This window comes from Rhinatrema bivittatum, chromosome 8 (assembly GCF_901001135.1).
Source record: "Rhinatrema bivittatum chromosome 8, aRhiBiv1.1, whole genome shotgun sequence".
Classification (NCBI taxonomy): domain Eukaryota; kingdom Metazoa; phylum Chordata; class Amphibia; order Gymnophiona; family Rhinatrematidae; genus Rhinatrema; species Rhinatrema bivittatum.
The window spans coordinates 82,881,735-82,904,567 of NC_042622.1; the positions used below are offsets into that span (position 1 = coordinate 82,881,735).

At 47.8% G+C, this 22,833-nt stretch overlaps 1 protein-coding gene across 11 annotated transcripts in view; it reads left to right on the forward strand.

Moving 5' to 3' along the window:
- The window catches only part of USP20 (ubiquitin specific peptidase 20), a 211,290-nt gene that overhangs the window by 68,211 nt on the left and 120,246 nt on the right, over nucleotides 1–22,833 (forward strand). For all 11 annotated transcript variants that reach the window (XM_029614272.1, XM_029614271.1, XM_029614270.1 and 8 more), the window contains 3 exons: nucleotides 17,497–17,677; nucleotides 17,934–18,060; nucleotides 18,144–18,313. In XM_029614272.1, coding sequence (XP_029470132.1) covers nucleotides 17,497–17,677; nucleotides 17,934–18,060; nucleotides 18,144–18,313 — 478 coding nt within the window. The remainder of the gene's footprint in view (nucleotides 1–17,496; nucleotides 17,678–17,933; nucleotides 18,061–18,143; nucleotides 18,314–22,833) is intronic.

The window sequence follows — 22,833 nt, forward strand, 5'->3', positions numbered from 1 at the left end:
GTTATGTATTCTTATCAGCAGATGGTGATGGAGTAAATTGATTTGCTGACTTCACTGACATATAGTCCTGCCCCAGTATTAGCCTGCCAGTATTCTTCATCTCCCTGATGGGGATTGATTGAATTAACTAAAAAAAAAAAAAAAAAAAAAAAAAGATAAGGAGAAGAAAAAAGGAAAAGATTGTGCTCCTGAAGTGACACCAGGCTGGTCCCTTCCTCAGTGTTGCGCGGCCAGGCCCACTTACTCCGTTTGCCTGCTCCAGCACCTGGTTCTGCCTTTCTTGCAGCCGTGGGCAGCCGCCTCCGTGTCCGGGCCGCTCCCCATGCTTCCAGCTCCTCAGTGGATGTCTCAGCTCCGTGGCGGGCCTCCCCACGTGGTCCGCGGGGAGATGCTGCTGTTTCGTGCTGCGTCCCTCCCTAGGCACACACGTTTATCAGCTCTACTTTTAAAGGGGCCGCAGCGGGAAACCACCCCACGGCCCCGGATGATGTCACTGGTTCCTGGTACTTAAGGCTGGGCCCAGCCAGTGCTTCCTTGCTTTGGCAACAGGTCTCCACGCTAGTCGTGTGCTTAGTTGCTTGTTCCTGTGTTTCCTCCGTGTTCCTGGTTCCTGATTTGTTCCTGCTTCGTCTGTATTCATGTTCCTGATCCTGGTATCCGTTCCTGCTCCTGTGTTCCGTGTCTACACTGCTTGTCTTCTACTGCTTGATACCTGGCTTTGATCTCTGCTTCGTCTGACCATGCTACTGCTTGTTCCCTGTACATACCCGGATTAGTCCAGACAGTGGGTTATGTCTCCCTTCCAGCAGATGGAGTCAGAGAAAACTTCGAAGGGTGCTCCCATATAAGCTTGTGCACCCTCTGTCATCCTTCAGTATTCTTCTGACTCCAGCAGATGAGAGTGGCTGAACTCTAGTTCCCCACTAAGACTTCTGAAAGCTAAATTTAGTGCTCTTTTCTCTTTCTTAGCTTCCTTCCTATCTTAAGATGGATCAAGGTTAACAGAGGATAGTAAAAAAAAAAAAAAAAAAGACAGGGAAAGCTCAAACCCTTGTCTAGGGCCCAGCAATCTAACTTGCAGGAAGGGCTGTTTTTCATTCTCCATTGCTGTATTTGCTTTGTGGGGGTAAGTTTTTGTACCTTTCTTACTTGCAGGTTAGATTTGTAAGCCCCGGGGTGCAAGTTGGTGGTTCAACCTCTCCCCCTTTTCCTCCGAGCTGACCCGCTGCCCTGAAAGTTGTTTTGCCTCAGGGCAGCCTCCACAGAGACGCGACATTCCTCTGTGTGGTGTAAATAGCAATTCAGGCAGGTCGGGGAGAAGGAGTAGTGCTGCAGACGGGATTTTTCCCTGCTCCTCGCAGCCACTCACCAGCGATTCATCGGCGGCTCAGCTCACAGTCCCATGCTGCGGTCCTCGAGGTGCTGCACGTGCGGAGAGCCCGGTTCCCGGCACTCCCGCTAGGGGATCTGTGCAGGATGCCTCCCTGGTGGGCAGGGCTCCTCGCGGCCGGCAGGTTCACGCGCGATGGTGTGCCTCAATACACGGAGTCCAGCCCCAATCCCACCCAGCATGGGAACAGTGGCCATCTTTGATTCTGAGCCAACTGTTCCTGAGCCAACTGTTCCAGGGGAAGATTCGGATGCCGGTTCTTCAGTGCTGCTGCCGATCCTGACCCCTGTCAACCCCCTGGACCCTTGTCCTCCTAAGGCGAGCAGGATGGCTGATCCCCCGGGATCTCCGGGGTGCCCTCAGGGAGTGGGGGCCTCAGGACCCGGGGTTCACCAAGGTGCCTCCAGGGTCCGTGTGGTTCATCATCCTCCGGGGGGCTTGGCTCCTCTTCCTCAAGGCCCTCTCCCAGACCCAGACCTGGATGAATCCTCTCTGATGGCTCAGATGGAAGGGGATGATCTTCCGGGTACTGCATCTCTTCCAGAGGGATAAGTTGGATCTGCTCATCCCATATGTCGTGCAGGAATTGGATATTGAGGAGCCACAAGGCCCTCCAAGGCCTTCTCCACCAGCTAAGAAGGGGGACTCCGTGTCTCAGGTCTACGTCCACTGTCAAGGTCTTTTCCTTCCCATCCTACTCTACTGCAATTGCTGTCCTGGGAATAGGATTCCCCTGAAGCCTCCCTCAAGGTGGGTAGAGCTATGGATAAGCTATACCCCCTCCCAGATGATTTTCTGGAGCTCCTCAAGGTTCCCAAAGTGGACGTGGCGGTATCTGCAGTGATGAAACGAACTACCGTTCCGGTGACTGGAGGTGCTGCCCTATGGGATATGCAGGATAGAAAGCTCGAGGTGTATCTCAAGAGAGTATTCGAGGTGTCTGCTCTGGGCGTCAGAGTGGCGATCTGTAGTTCCCTCACGCAACAGGCAGGATTCCAATGGGTCCAACAAGCAACTCAGTAACTAGAGCAGTCTCCTGCCGAAGTGCAGCAGGCTGACTGCCTGGAGGCTGTGATAGCGTATGGGGCAGATGTGCTATATGACCTGCGCCGAGTTCTGGCCAGGTCTATGGTTTCAGCAGTCTCGGCCAGACGCCTTCTGTGGCTCCGCAACTGGTCAGCTGATTCCTCCTCCAAGGCCCAGTTGGGCTCCCCACCCTTCAAAGGGAAATTACTCTTTGGAAATGATCTGGACCAGATTATCAAGTCACTCGGCGAGAGTAAGGTCCACAAGCTGCCGGAGGATCGGCTGCGGGCTGCTAGGACCTTCGGTTCCACTAGAAGCTGTTACAGTCACCAAAGACGTTTCCGTCAACCAAGAACAGCTGCCTCTCATCTGCCCTCTTCCCGTTCCCCGTCCTGGTCTCGTTCCTTTCGTGGCTGAAGACCAGCCCGGGATAATCTTCCCCAGGGGGCAGCTCCCAAATCTTCACAATGAGGCCGTGCCGGCCCACTTCTCAGTCCCCAGGATAGGGGGCCGTCTCCCTCTTCCGAGAGGAGTGGGTCAAGAATACCTCGGATCAGTGGGTCCTGGATGTTCTAAAGCACGGTTACGCTTTAGATTTTGCTAGTCTTCTAAGAGACAGGTTCCTCTTCTCTCCCTGCGGACCACCACAGAAACAACTCATAGCATGCCAGACACTCGTCAGGTTCCTGGCCCTCGGAGCAATTCACCCGGTTCCTCCGATGGAAGTGGGAGCCAGCCATTACTCCGTCTACTTCATAGTCCCCAAGAAGTAGGGCTCCTTCTGTCCGATCCTGGTTATCAAGATGATCAACAAAGCCCTCAGGGTCCCACACTTCAGGATGGAGACCTTAAGCTCAGTGATAGCGTCGGTACACAGTGGAGAATTTCTGGCCTCCTTGGATCTGACGGAGGCTTATCTCCACATTCCCATCCTCAAGGCGCATCAGTGCTTCCTTTGCTTCGAGATTCTGGGACAGCATTTTCAATTCCAAGCCCTGCCCTTTGGATTGGCGACAGCTCCCCGAACCTTCACCAAAGTAATGGTAGTAGTGGGGCAGCCCTCAGGATGGAGGGAATCCTGGTCTGCCCCTGTTTGGACGATTGGCTCATCCGGGCAAAGTCCCTGATCCAGTGTCAATGAGCGAAAGACAGAGTGTTGCATCTCCTTCAGTCCCTCGGATGGGTGGTCAATTTCTCCAAGAGCAGTCTTACTCCATCTCAGTCCCTGGACTTCCTAGGAGCACACTTCGATACAACTGTGGGCAAGGTGCTGCTGCGTCCGGATTGGGCCCAGGCTCTCATCTCCCAGGTACAGCGATTCATTTTGCTCTCTCTTCCCACAGCCTGGCATTATCTTCAGGTTCTGGGCACTGTGGCGTCCACTATCAATCTGGTACCTTGGGCTTTTGCGCATATGCGTCCTCTGCAGAGAGTCTTGCTCTCCCGCTGGAAACCGGTTTCTCAGGAGTCTCAGGCCATCCTCCTGCTGCCAGAGAGGACCAAAGACAGTCTGGCCTGGTGGCTCAACCTGGATCATTTGTTAAAGGGAGTAACCTTGGCAGTCCCTCAGTGGGTGATTGTCACCACAGACGCCAGTCTCTCTGGTTGGGGAATGGTCTGTCAGATGAAATCGGCACAGGGGACGTGGAAGAAATTGCAAGGATCCTGGCTGATCAATCTCTTGGAGACCAGAGCGGTACGCCTGGCGTTGAAGTGTTTTCTCCCCCTAGTCCAGCTTCAGACGGTTCGGATTCTGTCAGACAACTCAACAACAGTAGTGTACATCAATCGTCAAGGGGGAGCAAAGAATCGTCACATTTCTCGGGAGACAAGTTGCTGGCCTGGGCGGAGGTCCACCTTTCCCGCCTAGCAGCCTCTCGCATCACAGGAGTGGACAGTGTTCAAGCTGACTTCTTGAGTCATCAACGCATAGATCCCAGAGAGTGGGAACACTCCGAGGAAGCAGTGGCACTTCTATTCAGTCGGTGGGGGTCTCCCCACCTGGACCTGATGGCCACTCTACGAAACGCCAAAGCTCCGTGATTCTTCAGCCGCAGAAGAGAGCACGGCGCGGAGAGAGTAGATGCCTTAGTCCTTCCCTGGCCGCAACACATTCTCCTCTGTGTTTCCGCCATGGCCCCTGGTGTGAAAGGTAATCCGAAGAGTAGAGAGTCACCACGGTCCAGTAATTCTGGTGGCGCCAGAATGGCCACGTCGACCGTGGTTCATGGACTTGGTCAACCTCTCAGTAGTCTGCCCTCTTTGCCTGGGACATCTACCACGCTTACTGCGCCAGGGTCTGGTATTTTTTGACAAGGCAGATCGCTTCTGTCTTGTGGCCTGGCTTTTGAGAGGCACCAGCTGAGAAGACGAGGATACCCGGAGGCCATGATCTTGACCCTCCTCAAGGCTAGGAAGACCTCTATGTCCATTGCCTATGTCCGAGTTTGGAAGGTCTTCGAGACCTGGTGTGACTCTGTACCTGTCTTGCCGCAGAGTGCCTCAGTGGCTCAGATACTGTTGTTCCTGCAACAGGGCCTGGATAAGAATTGGCCTACAATTCCCTGAGGGTGCAGGTGGCTGCCCTTGGTTCCTGATCCATCACCGGGAGGGAACCCCCCTTTCCTCTCACTTGGACATCGTCCAATTTCTCAAGGGAGTGAAACACGTTAAGCCTCCAGTACATGCTCTGTGTCCCTCATGGAGCCTCAACTTAGTTCTTCGAATTCTAGGCGGCCCACCTTTTGAACCGCTACGAGCCGCTACCCTCAAGGATCTTATGCTCAAGACAGTCTTCCTGGTGGCTATTTGCTCTGCCCGCAGGATTTCGGAGCGTCAGGCGCTATCATGCAGGGAGCCCTATCTCCATCTCATGGATTCAGGAGTTTCTTTGCGCACGGTGCCCTCTTTCCTGCCCAAGGTTGTTTCCGCGTTCCATATGAATCAAATGGTGGAACTCCCATCTTTCTCAACTGAAAATTCCCATGAGCTACGCAAGCTTGATGTTAAGCGCATCCTTATTCGCTATCTGGAGGCCACAAATGACTTTCGCTTGTTGGATCATCTTTTTGTACTTTGGAGGGGGCCAAGACTTCGAAACCCACCATTGCTTACTGGCTGAAAGAGGCCATCGCCTCAGCATATATTGGTGCCGGTCGACAGCCTCTGGTGGGCATCAAGGCCCATTCCCTCCGAGCTCACGCGGCTTTCTGGGCGGAGAGTCAATCCGTTTTGCCTCAGGAGATATGCCGAGCAACCACCTGGAAGTCTTTACATACTTTTGCTCGGCACTATCGTTTGAATCTACAGCCACTGGTTTTCGGCTCCTTTGGCAATTGGGTTATTCGAGCAGGGCTATCCAGGGCCCACCCTAAGTAGGGAAGCTTTGGTACATCCCATTGTCTGGACTGATCTGGGTACATACAGGGAAAAGAAAATTATTCCTTACCTGCTAATTTTCGCTCCTGTAGTACCAAGGATCAGTCCAGATGCCCACCGTAAGGATTTATGGGATTGGGATTGTCTCTCTGCTCAAATTGTTTTCCGTATATCACATGTTTAGTGGCTGTTTCATGGTTCATTTTGCAAGTTTAGTTGCCTCTTAAAGTTTAGTACGCACTGTACAGTTCAAGTTGAAAGGGTTTTATACCATGATCCATCCATCTTGTCTCTTCAGGCTTTGATATTCTTAATACTGAAGGATGACAGAGGGTGCACTAGCTTATATGGGAGCACCCTTCAAAGTTTTCTCTGACTCCGTCTGCTGGAAGGGGGACATAACCCACTGTCTGGACTGATCCGTGGTACTACAGGAGCGAAAATCAGCATGTAAGGAATAATTTTCTTATACCTGGCTTTGACCTTTGCTTCGTCTGACCATGCTACTGCTTGATAGCTGGCTTTGACCTTTGCTTCATCTGACTACACTCCTGGTTTTGACCTTTGCCTTGCCTGACCATTCTCCATTTGACTCTTGGTTTGATCTGTGCTCATTTTGCCACTCTTCCTTGACTGCCGCCTGCCCTAACTTCAGCCTGCTCTACGATGCTCCCGTTGAACCCACTCTGGACTTGGCCTCTCAGGCTTTGGCCTGTTCTTACTTGGGCGCCCTCTGTCTGCCTCCTGTTCTCATTGGTGCCCTGGTCTCCAGGACTCCGCCTCGTCCAGATCAGATCTTCTACTTCTGCTATCGCTGCTGGCCCCTGGCTGACTTCCTCGTCATCCCTAAGAAGACCTCAGACGGAGGTCCACCTAAGTCCAGCCGTCCCCAGTACCCAAGGGCTCAAACCTGCGGAGAACGAGGGCTGGTATTGGCGAAGCTCCAGCCGGCCTCCGTCAATCAGCCAGCTCCACCTGCCGACGGTGGGGACCTGTAGGGTTTGCCCTGCGGGTAGCACCAACCCCACCTTGGCCCAAGGGTCCACCTCCTGCACAACACTCAGTTGAGTGGTTGAGTTTCAATGCCTGACCAGACTTAGGCTTCAAGATAAGTGTGTCTGAGGTCAAGGGAGAGCTTAGCGGTGAAGGCTTATGCCTTCTCCCCCCTTAGCCACCAAACAGATTGTGCTCTCAGCTGGAGACAGTCTGAATTTCAAGATAAGAAAGAGAAAAGAAGGAGTGACAGGCCCCCCTTTTCCTTACTGGGTTGTTTCTCTCCCTTGGCATTAGAACCTCCACCCCCTTCACACCTCCGGGGGAGTTAGTGGAGAGTGGAGACAGCATGGGTCGGTGGGTGGAGTAGCATTTGCTTCTAGGCCCCGCATTGCAGGCTCTGTCGGTCGGTTGCATGGTAGGCAGCTGGGCTGCAGCGAAGTGCGCTTAGGCCGCAGCAAGCAGTTTTTTCCTGCATGCTCAGGTGCATGTGCAAGTACAAATAGTGCGGTGGTGGCTTAGATTAAGTATGCAAGTTTACATGCAAGCCTGCGGCCTAGATCTTAACGTATAATTGTGCGGGTACGTCCATGCATGCAGGAGGCTTTGTGGAAGGAGGGTGGCCTTTTGGTGATGGATAATGGTGCCAAGGGGGCTCAAAAGTCTAAGCACATTTCTGTTGGTGTGGCTTGCCATATAAGGGCAATCAGGCTATCATTTCCACTTTGCTTATGCCAGTGCTGTATGAAGAATCAAGGCAATTTTCTTCCCAAAGTATTGTCTGTCGTTGAGGCATCCTACCTACCACTGGAGGACTCTGGCGGGGAGCACAGAGGCTTACAATGGACCCCTTCCTTGTTCCCAATAGGAGGGACAGCCCTGGGGGGAGGGTTCGGAGAGTGCCACATTTGGTCCTATGGGTCCTGGCTCTTTCACCTGGGGGGAGCTTTCCAGGGGTTACGGCTTTTCTGGAAGTGCATCCAGCGGAGGTGAAGCAACCTGTAAGAAGGGAATACATCATGGGTCTTCCCATTTAGTGTCCAAGTCAGGCAAGCGCTGTAGAAAGGCTATCCCTGGTGAGCTAGAGGAAGATGAGGATTGTAACCCATTGGATGGTGGTGGTAACTCGAATTCCGCACCCCTGGAAGAGGGGGAAGTTCTGCCTGGCCTGGAGCCACTTAGGTCTCTAATCTGCTTCTTTCACATTGGCAAGTTGCCAGGTCTGTTGATTCAGACCCTGAAAACAATCAGAGTAGACGGGGGTGACACTATGGGATTACAAAAGAAGGATCCCAGCTTGGTTACCTGGCACAGGGCACCCTGTTTCTTTCTCCTCCTGGAAACAGTGCAAAAGTTTATTAACCTTGAAGAGAGTGCTCCAGCAGTGAGGTTTAAAGATGTGCTTTTTTTTGGCAGGCTTTGTACCCTTTGGATCTGAAGGCAAGAGAATAGTTGCTATTCCCGAAGGTTGTCGCTTTGGTGTATGCTGTCATCAGGCTAACTACTATCCCAGTCGAAGGGGGAGCAGCACTGAAGGAATGCCCAGGATAGAAGAATTGAGGCCATCCTTAAGCAGGCATTTGAAGCAATGGCAGTGAATTTGCAAATAGCTTCTTGCTGCTGCTTGATGGCACGAGCAGGTTTACACTTCTCTTGGGAGACCCAAGGAGTGGGAGCCGATAGTGGGCTGGCGATGGAACCAGGACCCACATTTTTAACTGATGCAGGCTCTGACTTGGTGCGTACGGTCGCTAGAGGGGTAGCTTCCGTGATAGCGGCAAAATGCCTGCTGTAGCTGTGGAACTGGTCAGTGGACATGATTTCTAAGTCAAATTTGGCAAGGTTACCCTTTAAAGATTCTCTCTTGTTTGGGAATGAGTTGGCGAATGAGAGGTGGCGACTCAGAGGTCACATTCCTTTGGAACAACTTAGTCCTTTTGGCCTAAGAAACCACATAAGGATGTGGACTCCAGGACCGGAACATCTCGATCTTTGCAATGAAGGTGTGGGGGCCCACCTACTAATTCTGAAGATGGGGAGACGTCTGTCCCACTTTTATCTCTGGTAGGCCCAAATCACTTCTGACCAGTGAGTCCTGGATGAATTAAGCAATTATGCTCTAGAATTTCTCCAAATTCTCTGGATGGTCTCTCCATGCAACTTATTAACGAAGAGAGTGGCAGTGTCAACTACTTTGAGAAGGCTGCTAGACCTCAGAACCATGATTCTGGTTTCCAAATTGCAAGTCAATTCAGGGCGATATTCTATTTATTTTGTCGTTCCCAAGAAGGAAGAGGGTTCCTTCTGACTGATCTTGGATCTGAAGGGAGTCAACCAGCATTTGTGCTTCTCTCACTTCAGAATGGAAACATTTGATATGATACAGACTTCAGAATACAGATATTTGATATGATACAGACTTTCAGATACTTGAAAGGTGTTAATGATCAAAAGACAACGACAAACCTTTTCCGTAGGAAAAAAATCAGCAGAACCAGGGGTCACGATTTGAAGCTCCAGGGAGGAAGATTCAGAACCAATGTCAGGAAGTATTTCTTCACGGAGAGGGTGGTGGATGCCTGGAATGCCCTTCCGAAGGATGTGGTGAAGACCAGAACTGTGAAGGACTTCAAAGGGGCGTGGGATAAACACTGTGGATCCATAAAGTCAAGAGGCTGCCAATGAAGAGTGGGTGACTCGCCAGAATGATGGCTACTGCCTGGAGTCAATACCCTTATTAAATAAACATCCACATGCTTACTGTGACTCCAGCATCGCTCTAAGCTTCAACAGCAAGAGGAAATGTGGAAAAAAGGATTCGCACTCACAAAGAGGGGAGTAGCTGGCTTGTTACGGCGGTTACTACCCCAAATCAAATAAGCCTGATACTTCACTTTCAATGCATATACAGCATAGTTCTCTGATTCAACGGCAGGGGAGAAGAAAAACTGATACTTCACACATCCAGCAGAGCTCTCTGCTTCAACGGCAGGGGAGAAGAAAAGAGGGTTCGCACTCACAAAGCGGGGAGTAGCTGGCTTGTTATGGCGGTTACTACCCCAAACCAAATGTGCCTGATACTTCACTTTCGATGCATATCCAGCATGGCTCTCTGCTTCAACAGCAAGGGAGAAGACTGATACTTCACGCATATCCAGCATAGCTCCCTGCTTCAACGGCAGGGGAGAAGAAAAACAACCAATAAGGGCTGTATAACATAGCCTGGGTAAAACAAATAAGCATGGGTGTAGCTTGCTTATTGCGGCGGCTACTACCCCTAACTAATCAAGCTAGATATTTCACTTGGATGCAGCTCCATCACTGCTCTCTACATTAAAGGTGGGGGTGGAAGGGAAATAGAACCAAGAGCTAAGAGAAACAGATAAGTATGAGAGAAAAAATGTGTGAAACTTGCTGGGCAGACTGGATGGGCCATTTGGTCTTCTTCTGCCGTCATTTCTATGTTTCTATGTTTCTATTATGCTCCTTAATTGTCGTAGTACAAAACAGGGAGTTCCTCAGTTTCTTGATCTGATGGAAGCCTATCTATATATCCCCATTTGACAAGAGCATTGACTCTTCCACAATCTTGGCTCAACCAGTCATCCAGATATGGATGGACTAGAATGCCTTCCTTATACAGAGACACCACCATGACCTTAGAGAATGTTCTGTGCGCCATAGTCAAACTGAATGGAAGGGCTTGAAACTGATAATGGTGCCATAGGATGGCAAAATGATGAAATCCGCTGATTGACATTTTGTAAAGTGATCTATCTCCTTCATGAGATAGGCTGGGTGGTGAACTTAGCCAAAAGCAGACACAGACCCTGGGATACCTCAGAGTGCGATTCAATATAGTGCAAGGCAGAGTGTTCCTACCAGAGAAATGCATCTGGAAGTTTGTGACTCATTGAAGAGGGCCATTCTTCCACTGGTATGGACTTATCTGTAGGTGTTAGGGTCGATGGCGACTATGTTGAAGATAATGCCTTGGACGAAGGTGTTTATGCGGCCACTTCAGCGTGTGGTGCTCTCAGGGTGGAATCCGCAATCACAGGAGTACACAGAAAAGCTATGCTTGTCGATAGGAGTAAGTGAGCAGTTGTGGTGGCTGCAACGGGACCAGCTCAAGAAAGGAGTGTCCTCTGATATTTTGGACTGGTTGGTTGTCATGACAGACACAAGCCTCCAGGAGTGGGGGGCTCACTGTCAAGAGTTGATAGTGCAAGGTAGGTGGAATACCGAGGTACGACAGTGGACCATCAATTGTTTGGAAACCCGTGCAGTTTGCTTGGCATGTCTGCAGTTTGCCGAGCGGTTGACAGGTTAAGCGGTGAGAGTAATTTCAGACAATGCCGTGACGGTTGCCTATATAAATTATGGTGGAGCCAGAAGTTATCAGGTGTCAATGGAGATAGATGCTCTCATGGCATGGATAGAGCAACATCTTTAGGCATTATCCACCTTTCACATTGCCAGGAAGGACAATGTGAGGGCTAATTTTCTCAGCAGGCAGGCTTTAGACCCAGGAGAATGAGAGCTGGCAGATGACGCCTTTCAGCTCATGGTTTCTTGATGGGTGCAGCTATATCTGAACTTATTGAAAAGCTACAGCAATGCGAAAGTGCCATGGTTCTTCATCTCAGAAAGGACCTGAGAGCATTCGGAATCAATGTTCTCATCCAACAGTGGCCACGGAGTGTATTACATGTTTTCCCTCCCTGGCTAATGTTTGGCAGGGTACTTGAAGGTTCTCGCTCTTTGAGGAAGAATGATCAGCTGTTTGTTCTCCATCGTGGATGTAGATAAGGAGACCTGGCATCATGGGCGACAGTAACCTGTTGGGTTAAAAACGTTGTCACAGATGTCTGTGTGGATACATGTGTTCTATTGCCCAATCAAGTCAAGACACATTCCACTAGAGCACAGGCAGTCTCGAGGGTGGAGATTTGGTTGCTATGTCTGGTTAAGATTTGCCGGGCAGCAACATGTTCATCCTTAGACTTAGTTTTTGGGTACTTGCCAGGTTCTTATGGCCTGGATTGGCCACTGTTGGAAACAGGATGCTGGGCTTGATGGACCCTTGGTCTGACCCAGTATGGCATGTTCTTATGTTCTTGCACCAAGCATTAATGCTTGGATGTTAAGACTCAAGAGGTTGCGACTTTTGAGCGGGTGTTGTTGATGGGAGCGGATGCAGCCTCCCACCTGTTTTGGGAGTAGCTTTAGTACATCCACCAGTGTATATTGGCCTTCCTGAGTAAGAGGAAGGTGAAATTACTTCTTATCTGATAATTTCCTTTCCTCTAAGGAAGGCAGGCCAATCCACAACCTGCCCTGGGCTGCCTACTTGATTTTGGTTTCAGTTTGGCCCTTATTCGAAGATGATGCACAGTGTTTTTTGTTCTGAATCATTTGAAGGACCCTTAAGTGAAGAACCAGCCCCTAAGATGTTACATTTTTTACTATGCTTATTACTTCCAAGTTGGTTGGAAGTAACGAGTCATCGACTGTTAATAGTCATGGTTCGAGTATAATCAGTTTGTCCACAGTTTGGCTTTTCTAGAGATACTGACAGGCTGAGGTAGGGGCAGGACTAAATGTCAATGACATCAGCAAATTAGTTTACTCTGTCTCCATCTGCTGATAGGAGTGCATAACCCTCTAGTGTGGATTGGCCTGCTTTCCTCAGAGAAAAGTTAATTGTCAGGTAAGAAGTAATTCCACTTTCCTTTCCTCACAAACAAGGATCCTCAGTACTTATCCTATGCTATCTTTTGATTTCTCAATTGAGAGGCCAGACAGTTCAGCCACCCAATTGGTTGATGTCATCCAATGGCGCTGAGTAAGGTACTGGTCTCTCTTAGCTCAGGACTTTACTAGAATTTTCTTGAGCGTGGTCCTTCCCATATGAACGTTTCTGTGTGAGACACCTCAGTCTAAAATTGTGCACTTCGCAGACAGTTGGATTACTGTCTCTCTCCACACATCACGCAAATAAGAGTAGTTTCTTTTATTTTACAGTTTAATTAGGGTTATTCTGAGTTAGATTAAAACAAAACAAAATATATCAAGATAAGAGATCGAGTAATGGTGTCAAGGAACAGTGTAAAAAAAAAAAAATCCTGTAAGCTTTCTGAGAAGTGATAATGAAAAGTGGCCTGTCATAATCAGCACGATTTGTGCCTGCAAAGTTTAGGACTGAATAGGACTCCAAACATTATGGCTCCTACAGGAGCTTGTCCCCTCATGCCTGTTCATTCTAGAGTGACAGCTACATCAGTCTCAAGGCATCAGGATTTAGGGAGGACATTCATGAAAAGCTTGCAGATGCACCTTGTACTGGAAAAAAAACAGCTTTGGAGACAGGTTAAAGAAGCAGTGAAGCTTCTGGAAGACCTAAACAAGGCTATCCAGAGATGTTATAACCAGTGTAGCTTAATACAGAAAGCCATTTTGTAACACACAGAGGAAACGTTACAATCCATATTCCTATTATTATGGACAATGTGCCATAGTACTGCAGCACATCTAACAACTGAAACATCATCAGCCTCAGCAAACGCCAAGACAAAGGAATAGAGAGAGAGCGCAACAAAGGCAGCCACAGCAGCCTGCAATTACACCTCTCGAGATTTTGATAAATTCAAGATCATTGCAGAGAACTCATATCTGCAGATTCTAGTAGGTGGAAGATATCATTTCCCGAAACAACTTTAATCACATTACTTGAGACAAATGGGTTTTTAGCATAATAAGCAAAGGATACTTTCTGAATTTCCAAAAGCAATCACTATTCACGCATCCTGTTCATGAACAGAATTAGACAAAACACTTGGAAGTTTTCGAGAAAGAAGGTACACCTGCTGCAAATCAGAGCAGTAGAGCTAGTCCTTCCAAATCAGATATGGGAAAGGTTCTATTCCAAATACTTCTTAATTCCAAAGAAAACAGGAGACCTTCACCCGATATTATATCTAAGGGAACTAAATCTTTACCTGAAAAAAGAAAAATTCAAAATTAACTCATTAAATACGATATTTCCTCTTCTGCAAAGATGACACTGGTTAACATCCATAGACCTCAAGCATGCCTACAAACACATACCCATTCACGTGAACCACAGGAAATTTCCGAGATTCATGTTACAGAACCAACATTTTCAATTGCAGAATGCTGCCATTCAGTCTAGCAGCATCTCCTAGTTTTCACCAAGTGTCTAAATGTAGTAGCAGCCCAATTGAGAAGGAACAACCTATTACTATTTCCATAATAAATGACTGGCTGATATCGAGCACATCATTTGAAGAATCAATGAGGCACAAATGGTACAAACTATGCAACATTTTAGGTTTCGCAGTAAATTTTGAAAATTCTGTTCAACAACTGGTCTTCATTGGAGCTCAACTGAACATGAAAGAAGGGAAAGGCTTCTCTACTGAAACAGAGGGCACTTGAAAGGCATGATACACATCTTTTCCAAGAGGGTGTGGGTGACTGCCAGAAATGTTCTATGCTTATTAGGTCACATGGTGCCAATGGAGCATATAATGCCTCTTGCACGCCTCAACATGCGTGCGGCAAGCACAATGGCACTTGTGCAGAAATTGGAGCTAGCACATGCAGTAACTAGTGCACAGGGTTTCACTCATCTACTCCACTCCCTAAAATAGTAGTTAGATGATAACATACTTTCAGAACATTCATGTGCCAAATACCCAATTGATACTCTCAACAGATTCATCACTGCAAGGGTGGGGAGCCCAACTCAATCAGATATGCATACAAGATCAATAGAATGCACAAGAAAGCAAAAAACATATCAATATTTTAGAGGTGAAAGCAATATATAAGGCCATGACAGTGTTCAAGCCTTGGATAATGAACAAAGTAGTCCAGATACAGACAGACATTCAAGTTGCCAAGTTTTATATAAATGAACAAAAGAGAATAGGTTCCTACCATCTAGTTAAAGAAGCAATGACTATATGGAATTGGTCAGTCTGCAGGTACATTCATATATCTGAGACATATCTTCCAGGCAAGGACAACAAAATTGTGGACATCTTAAGCAGACAATTGAAGGCTTATGAATGGTCCCTGGATAAAAACACAATTCAGCAAATCTTCAAGGCATATGGATCTGTTTACATCTCAATACAATCCCAAGCTACCGCAGTCTTGTTCCAAGAGACCTTCCCAACAAGTCATAACTACAGACGTGTTCGCAATTCTGTGGAATAGAGGTCTGATGTATGCATTCTCAGCATTTACACTAGTTCCGAGAACTATTCTCAAACTCAGAAAAGGCAAAGTTATGATGTTTCTGATAGTTCCATATTGGCCAAGACTGACATGGTTTCCATTGCTACTAAGGCTCCCAATATCACAGCCAGTTCAACTTCTGATTTTTCCAAACCTTCTATCACAACTCTCAGGAACACTTATTAACCCCAATTTAAAATCCTTAGCATTGACAGCATAAGGGACATAATAAGTAAGCTACAACATCCCACAGTCATAAAACAGGTACTTCTGGCTTTGATAAAATCATGTACCAGAAAATCATATAATAGTAAATGGAAAAGATGTTCTATCTGGTATACTAAGCACGTGTTCCATTGAAGGCATGTTGTTACCTTCTACATCTACTGGAAGTAGGTTTAAAGACAAACTCTATAAGAGTCCATTCTAGTGCAATATCCACTTATCAGCAAGCCAATGGAAAACTTTTTTCTCAGAATGCATTACTGGCAAGGTTCACCTACTTCCTGTTCAGCTACCTTTAAAGGAATATCCAAGTCTTTCACTGTATTTGTTATAGTAGTTATGTGAGTGGTGATATTTGAATGATTAAACATCAGGGGGTTTTCTATCTGTTCTATCAACCTTCCCAATTAATATCATTTCTTTCAAATAAAGCGAGAGTTCCGTTCAGCTCTTCTCCAACTGTGCTGATCTGGAAGCTCCTTAAGCTGTAACTAGACCTCTCATAGAATTAAGCTGTATCTATTAAAGCCACTTTTTCTTCTAAGTAGTTAAAAAATCTCCTAGGGTTGGGTATATCTTGGATCCTATTTAGTGGGCTTGTTTGGCGTGTATTGTAACATTGTTTTTCCTTTTTTTTTTCTTTTCTAATTATCCTATCACACTGATGTGTTAGATTTTTCTTTACTCTGTGAAAAGTGTTGCAAAATGCATGTATTTCCTTTCAAGTTAATACTTGATAAAATTTGTAAAATGAATACCCCCCCCCCCCCCAAAATAAAAACCCACCATTAGCGCAATGGGATTTAAATATACTATTAAACCAGTTGATACCACCCCCATTTGAGCCATTGGCTACAATGGATATGAGATTTGCGATATGGAAGGTATTATTTCTGTTAGTGGAAAAATCTGCTTTAGTGGTTTATGCTCCTTACACTCACATATTCGAAGATAAAGTGCCTCTTAGAATGCATCCAAAATTCCTATTTAAAGTGGTATCTCAATTCTACTTTAACTGGACCATTGTACTACTGATGTTTTACCCAAAACTAAATAAGAGTTTGAAGGAAAAGCCTCTCTGCATGTTAGACCTTAGAAGAACACTTATATTTAGAAAGAACTAAGCCATACAGAAAATCTTCATAGCTTTTTCTAGCTTACGATGTAAATAAGAGGAGTTCCAGTTCAAAAGCAAACCCTATCAAAATGGCTTATGCAAAGTATAGTATACTGCTATAGACATCTAGAATGAGTAAAGCCTTAACATATCAAAGTGCACCAAATTAGGGCAATAGCAACAATGACGGTGTTTAATAATGCTCTGTTATCTGTAAAGCTGCAATATGGTCTTTCTTGCATACATTTACTAAACACTATTGTTTAGACAAGGAAGGCCAACTCAGATATTACTTTTTGTCAGGCAGTGTTAAAATGTAAAAAAACAAAACAAAAACCTTTCCACAAATAGAAAAAAACAAAACAAAAACCTTTCCACAAATAGAAAAAAACAAAACAGGTTGTAGTAAAATAATTTTGGTTAACCTACAGCCTTTAGCTAGGGAGTCCCTAGTTGTGTGTTTGCTTGCCTGTAGCATATGTTTTCAGTGGACAGTAGCACAAACAGCCACACAAACCCACCCTCCTCCCTGAAAAGTTAAAATTAAGCTAGGTATTAGACTGAGATGTCTTGCATGGCAACATTAACGTGGGAAGGACCATGCATGCTCAGGAAAGTGCTAGTAAAGCCCTAAGCTAGGAGAGACCAGTACCCGACTCTATGCTGTCAGAAGATGTCACCAATTGCGTGGCCGTTTGTTAACTTGTTTTTTTGTCTCCCTGAGAGGCTGTTCAATGCATCCAATGCCCTGTTTATGAAGGAATATCTCCTAATGTTAGTCTGCTTTTCCTAATATTACTGTCTACTCCTGCAGAGCCTCATATCAAGGCCTCTTGCTGTAGAACGTCCTTCCCACTGTATAAGGTTTGCTTCTTGTGGGTGGTGTTTATACTTTTGAGGTATTTGCCTCTATCATATATCCCGCTCTCTCCTTTCCTCTCAGGTAAATGTATTTAGGTCCCTAAGTCTCATCTCTGAGGGCTTTGGGTACAGACCCTGCAACATTTTGGACTCATTTCTCTGAAGCTCCTGTATTATATCTTTGTGACTATGTATAGATATGGATGGATACACATGTCTTGTCCTAACCTCTTCTCAGATTCTCTGTATCCATTTGAAGCGCTTCCGGCATGAAGTGATGTACTCCTTCAAAATCAACAGCCATGTCTCCTTCCCTCTGGAAGGTCTTGATCTTCATCCTTTCCTGGCCAAGGAGTGCGTGTCTCAGATCACAACCTATGATCTCCTTGCTGTCATTTGTCATCATGGGACTGCGGGTAGTAAGTGTGCACCAGCAGACACTCTGCTTTCAAGAGTGGAAACAAGCTTGATGCCTCATATCTGCTTCTGACTCTCTCTTCCCCCACGTTTGCCTATTCTTTTTCCACTTTAGATCCTTCTGGCTTTTCTCTCATTCCACCACCCTAGCTTCATCTGACTCTTCCTTTCCTGTTCCCCCGAGCTCTCCAATTCTCCTCTTTTTGCATTGGGTTTGTTCTTGTGAATCTTGTGGTTCTTTCCCTTCTCCTGTTACAGGTGGCCATTATATTGCTTACTGCCAGAATGTTATCAGCGGTCAGTGGTATGAGTTTGATGATCAGTATGTGACAGAGGTGCATGAGATGATGGTGCAGAATGCGGAAGCCTACGTCCTCTTTTACAGGTAAGGAGCATGCAGGAGGAGGGTGTGGGGATTCCAGGTCAGTGTTTCTGACTGATGGAGTTTCTTTTCGTGGTCTGGCTCAGGAAGAGCAATGAGGAGGCCATGCGTGAGAGGCAGAAGGTTGTGTCCTTGGCAGCCATGAAGGAGACCAGCTTGCTGCAGTTCTACATCTCCCGTGAGTGGCTCAACAAATTCAACAGCTTCGCAGAGCCGGGGCCTATCACCAACCGCAGCTTCCTCTGTGCTCATGGAGGTATGTAGGGTACCAGTGGCGCAAACATTTAAAAGGGAGATAGAGCAGCTTTTAAACTAGAATTACAGGGAAAGCCAGCAGTCACTCGGTAGTGCATGGTTTTTGGAAGAAGGTATTTTCGAAGGATACTAATGAAACAGGCGAGTTAGGGCATCCCAACAGAGAGGTTCCCATAAAAGTAAAAATCATCCATATGCCTATAAGAATTACCTGAGCTAAAGGATTCCAAATTATCCCTGTCAACTGAAAAGCAAGTTGTTAATACAAACAAAAAACACACTTTGAAATGTCTGTCTGCCAATGCCAGAAATCTAAGAAGTAAGATGGGAGAGTTAGAGTGTATAGCAGTAAATGATGAGTTAGACATAGTTGGCATCTGAGACCTGGTGGAAGGAGGATAACCAATGGGACAGTGCTATATCGGGGTACAAATTGGATTGCAATGATAGGAAGGATCAATTTGGTGGGGTGTGGTACTTTGTCTGGGAGGGCATAGAGTCCAATAGGATAAAGATCATACAAGAAACTAAGGGGTAGATTTTCAAACAGGGCGCCCTCGCGTACTTTTGTAGGCGCATCAGGCGCAAACAAAAGTACGCTGGATTGTAGTAGATACGCGCGGAGCCGCGCGTATCTGCTAAAATCCTGGATCGGCGTGCGCAAGGCTACTGATTTCGTGTAGCCGGCGTGCGCCGAGCCGCGCAGCCTACCTCCGTTCCCTCCGAGGCCGATTTCAGAGCGGCCTCGGAGGGAATTCGCTAACGCCCTCCCCTCACCTTCCCCTCCCTTCCTCTACCTAACCCACCCCCCCGACCCTGTCTAAACCCCCCCTACCTTTGTTGGGGGATTTATGCCTCCCAGAGGGCCGCTGGCGCGCCTAGACGCAACCCGGTGGCGGTTCCGGAGGGCGCGGCCACGCCCCCGGACCGCCCCGGGCCGAAACCACGCCCCCGGGCCCCGCCCCCGAAACGCCGCCGACACGCCCCGAAAACGCCGAGCCGATCAGCCCTGCCCCCGACACGCCCCCCTCGGAAAACCCCGGGACTTACACGAGTCCCGGGGCTCTGCGCGCGCCGGCAGGCCTATGTAATATAGGCGCACCGGCGCGCAAGCCCTGCTTGCGTAAATCCGGGTGGATTTACGCGAGCAGGGCTCTTAAAATCCGCCCCTAAATGCTCAGTAGAATCCATATGGGTAGAAATCCCATGTGTATTGGGTAAGAGTATAGTGATAGGGAGTATACGAATGTCCACCTGGCCAAAATGATCAGATGGATGATGAAATGCTAAGAGAAATCAGGGAAGCTAACCAATTTGGCAGTGCCGTAATAATGGGAGATTTCAATTCGTGAACATATCCAGATCAGTCCAGAAAAGTGGGTTGTGTATCTCTTCCAGCAAGTGGAGCCAGAGAGCAAAACATTGGGCACTGCCATATTCAAGAGTGCCACCTGCAGTCCCTCAGTATTTCTCTGACTCCAGCAGGTGGTAGAGATGCACTCCTGCAGTCTGATTAGTTTTATTTGATTTTTAGTTACTTAGTATTTTTTCAGGGATTTCTTTTTTCCTCTATTTCAGCTGCGCTTCCTGAGGTGTTAGGCACCTTCGTGGGCCATCCCTCACTGGAGGCCGGGCGTCTGAGAGGTTGGATACCCCTGTCTGTGTTTCGCCCATAGGTTCTTGGAAGTGGAAGGCCAGGGGCTCCTGGTTACTTCACTCCAAAGCTGCTATAGCTGCTCATTTCCGTCTGCCTTTTTGCTGCTTCATAAAGTTTAAAAAAAAAAAAAGGGGGTGCTGAGCCGGCGGACATCTTTTCTGAGGTAAGGTGCCAGGGCAGCGAGAGGCTGTAGATGATTTATAGAGGTAGAGGGTGAGTTGGGCTTTCAGCCCGTGTATTTTTCAGCGTATTTCGCCGCTTTTTTCGCCGCATTTCAGCACTATTGTGCTGGGGACAGTTTTTTGTTTTTCTTTTCTTTATTTATTTATTTAAAACTTTTCTATACCGTCATTTAGTAGTGCACCATCACAACGGTTTACAGTTAGGCACAAATATGTTTGGTTTGGTTTCTAAATTATCCAAAAGGTGCCAGTATTATTCGGTTACATAGTTCAATAATATACTCTAAATGGGGAATGGGTGTGGTTACCATTTATGATTGTTAGCGTAATCATATGTTTATACTGTCTTTCTAATATAATACTTAAATATGAGAAAAATATTAAAAAATTAAGCAACTCTGCATTTTTACTGGTGACTTTCAGCTGTTTTTGTGTTGTTATTCAGCTACCTCACTGTGAAATGCTTTTTTGAAGAGCCATGTTTTTAAGCTTTTTTTGAAGAGCTTTAATTCTTTCATTAGTCTTAATTCCAGGGGTAATGAGTTCCATAATAAAGGTCCTGCCAATGATAGTGCTCTCTCTCTGACTTGGGTCAACTTTGCTGTTTTGACTGAGGGTATGGTTAGTAGAGCTCTATTGGCCGATCTGAGACTTTTTTGAGGGACATGTAATCGTAGTGCCAACGGAGCGCGCGTTTTTCTCCCCTCAGGCAGACCGCGTGGCTGCGCGGCCAAATTAATGGGCCCTCGTACAAAATCTCTAGCCTGCCGTGCTTGTGGTGTGCGCGGGTAGGCACTAGACTCGGCTGCCCTTTGCGTGGCTTGCTCCTCCGGCATGGAGGGCTCGTCTGGGCGGACCGAACCCCCCCCCCCCCCCAAGGGGGGGTGGGGGTAGGAGGGCGTTGCTTCGCGGGTCACTTGAGGACTCCCCACCCGTTTTGGCCCCTGTGGGGGATGGTGTTGTGGACGGTGCCACCCTATGCGATTCTCCTGAGGAAACAGGGAAACTGGAGGAGTTGTCCCCGGAATTCATTTTACTTATGCACCAAGCCTTCCTGGCTAGGAGGCAGACGGTGCCAAAGAGGCTCGGACATATGGGAACCCTGTTAGTGCCTCCGCTGAAGAAGGCTTGCGGCTCGGATCCGCAGCAGCCTCTGGGGGATCCCTCTCACCTGTCAGGGGATTCCCTCCGAGGGCTGCAGGACCTGGGACTGGGTGCAGACGCTGCAGCAGACTCTGGGACGGTTCTGGGAGTAGACCCGGCTCTGACTCCGGATCCGGGTGATGTGGATCCTGATGATCTTGTTGGTGATGACTTCCCTCCTGTGGAGGGGGATGATCCCAGCGTGGTCCACCTTTTCAAGCGTGAAGAGCTCCGTCCTCTCATTCCACAGGTCTTGGACGTCCTGTGACTTAAAGTTTCTCAGGAGTTAATCCTGTCCTCGATGGTATCCAAGGTCAGACAGCTTCCTTTCCGCTACCTAAAAAGGTCCGCAAACTAGTCTCCAGGGAATGGGATACGCTGGATGCGGGACTGAAGGTGGGCAGGGCTATGGCAAAGCTTTACCCCATGTCCTCAGATGTTTTTGATCTTCTGAAGATTCCAAAGGTAGATGTGGCAGTTTCTGCGGTCACTAAAAAGACCACTATCCCAGTAGCTGGGGCCGCGGCACTAAAAGACATGCAAGGCTGCAAGGTTGAGATCCAGCTAAAGCGAGTTTTTGAAGTAGCCTTAAATCTTCGGGTGGCAGTTTGTGCTAGCCTTATGCAGAGGGCGTGTCTCTGTTGGGTTCAAGATTCCACCTCCGCTTCCGGCGGCAGCGGAGTGCTTCAGGCCGCTCGTTTAGAGGCGGGCATCGCTTATGTGGCAGATGCACTGTATGACCTCGTGCGGACGTCAGCTCGGAGTATGGTATTGGTGGTGGCGGCACATCGCCTTCTTTGACTGCGGAATTGGGCAGCGGATTTGTCCTCAAAGTCTCAGCTTTGTAACCTTCCTTTTAAAGGCAAGCTCATGTTTGGGGATGACCTTGATAAGCTGGTAAAGCTGCTCGGAGAGTCCAAGGTCAATAGGTTGCCAGAAAATAGGAGGTCTTCCAAGAAGGTTTTTCCGCCTCGGCCTCATTTTCGGGACTCTCGCCGGTATAGAACTGCCAGGTATTCCGCGCCTTCTACTTCCAAACAGACGCCGGGACGCCAGCAGTCCTTTCGTGGTGGTCGCCGCTCCGGCAGAGACTCTGGAAACCTCAGTGCCGGGAACAGTAAATCCTCCCAATGAAGCCACGGGCACCCATTCTATCGTCGAAGTTGTCTGAAGCAGATTATCCAGCTTTTACACAGAATGGGCAAGAATCACTTCAGATAATTGGGTCCTGGAATTGATCGGAGACTGCTACGCTCTAGAGTTCTCACGACCGGTTCGGGAGCTATTTGTGGAGTCCATCGTGGCATCCCACAGCAAGTGAGAGGTGGTGCAGGCCACCCTGCAGCACCTTCTTGAGCTCAAGGCTATTGTCCCTGTTCCGGAGGCTCAGAAGGGCCGGAGCCGGTACTCTGTTTACTTTGTGGTTCCCAAAAAGGAGGGCACCTTTCGGCCCATTCTCGATCTACAGAAGGTAAACAGTTGTCTTCGGATCCCTCGTTTTCGAATGGAGACCCTGAGGACGGTAATGGCTGCAGTCTG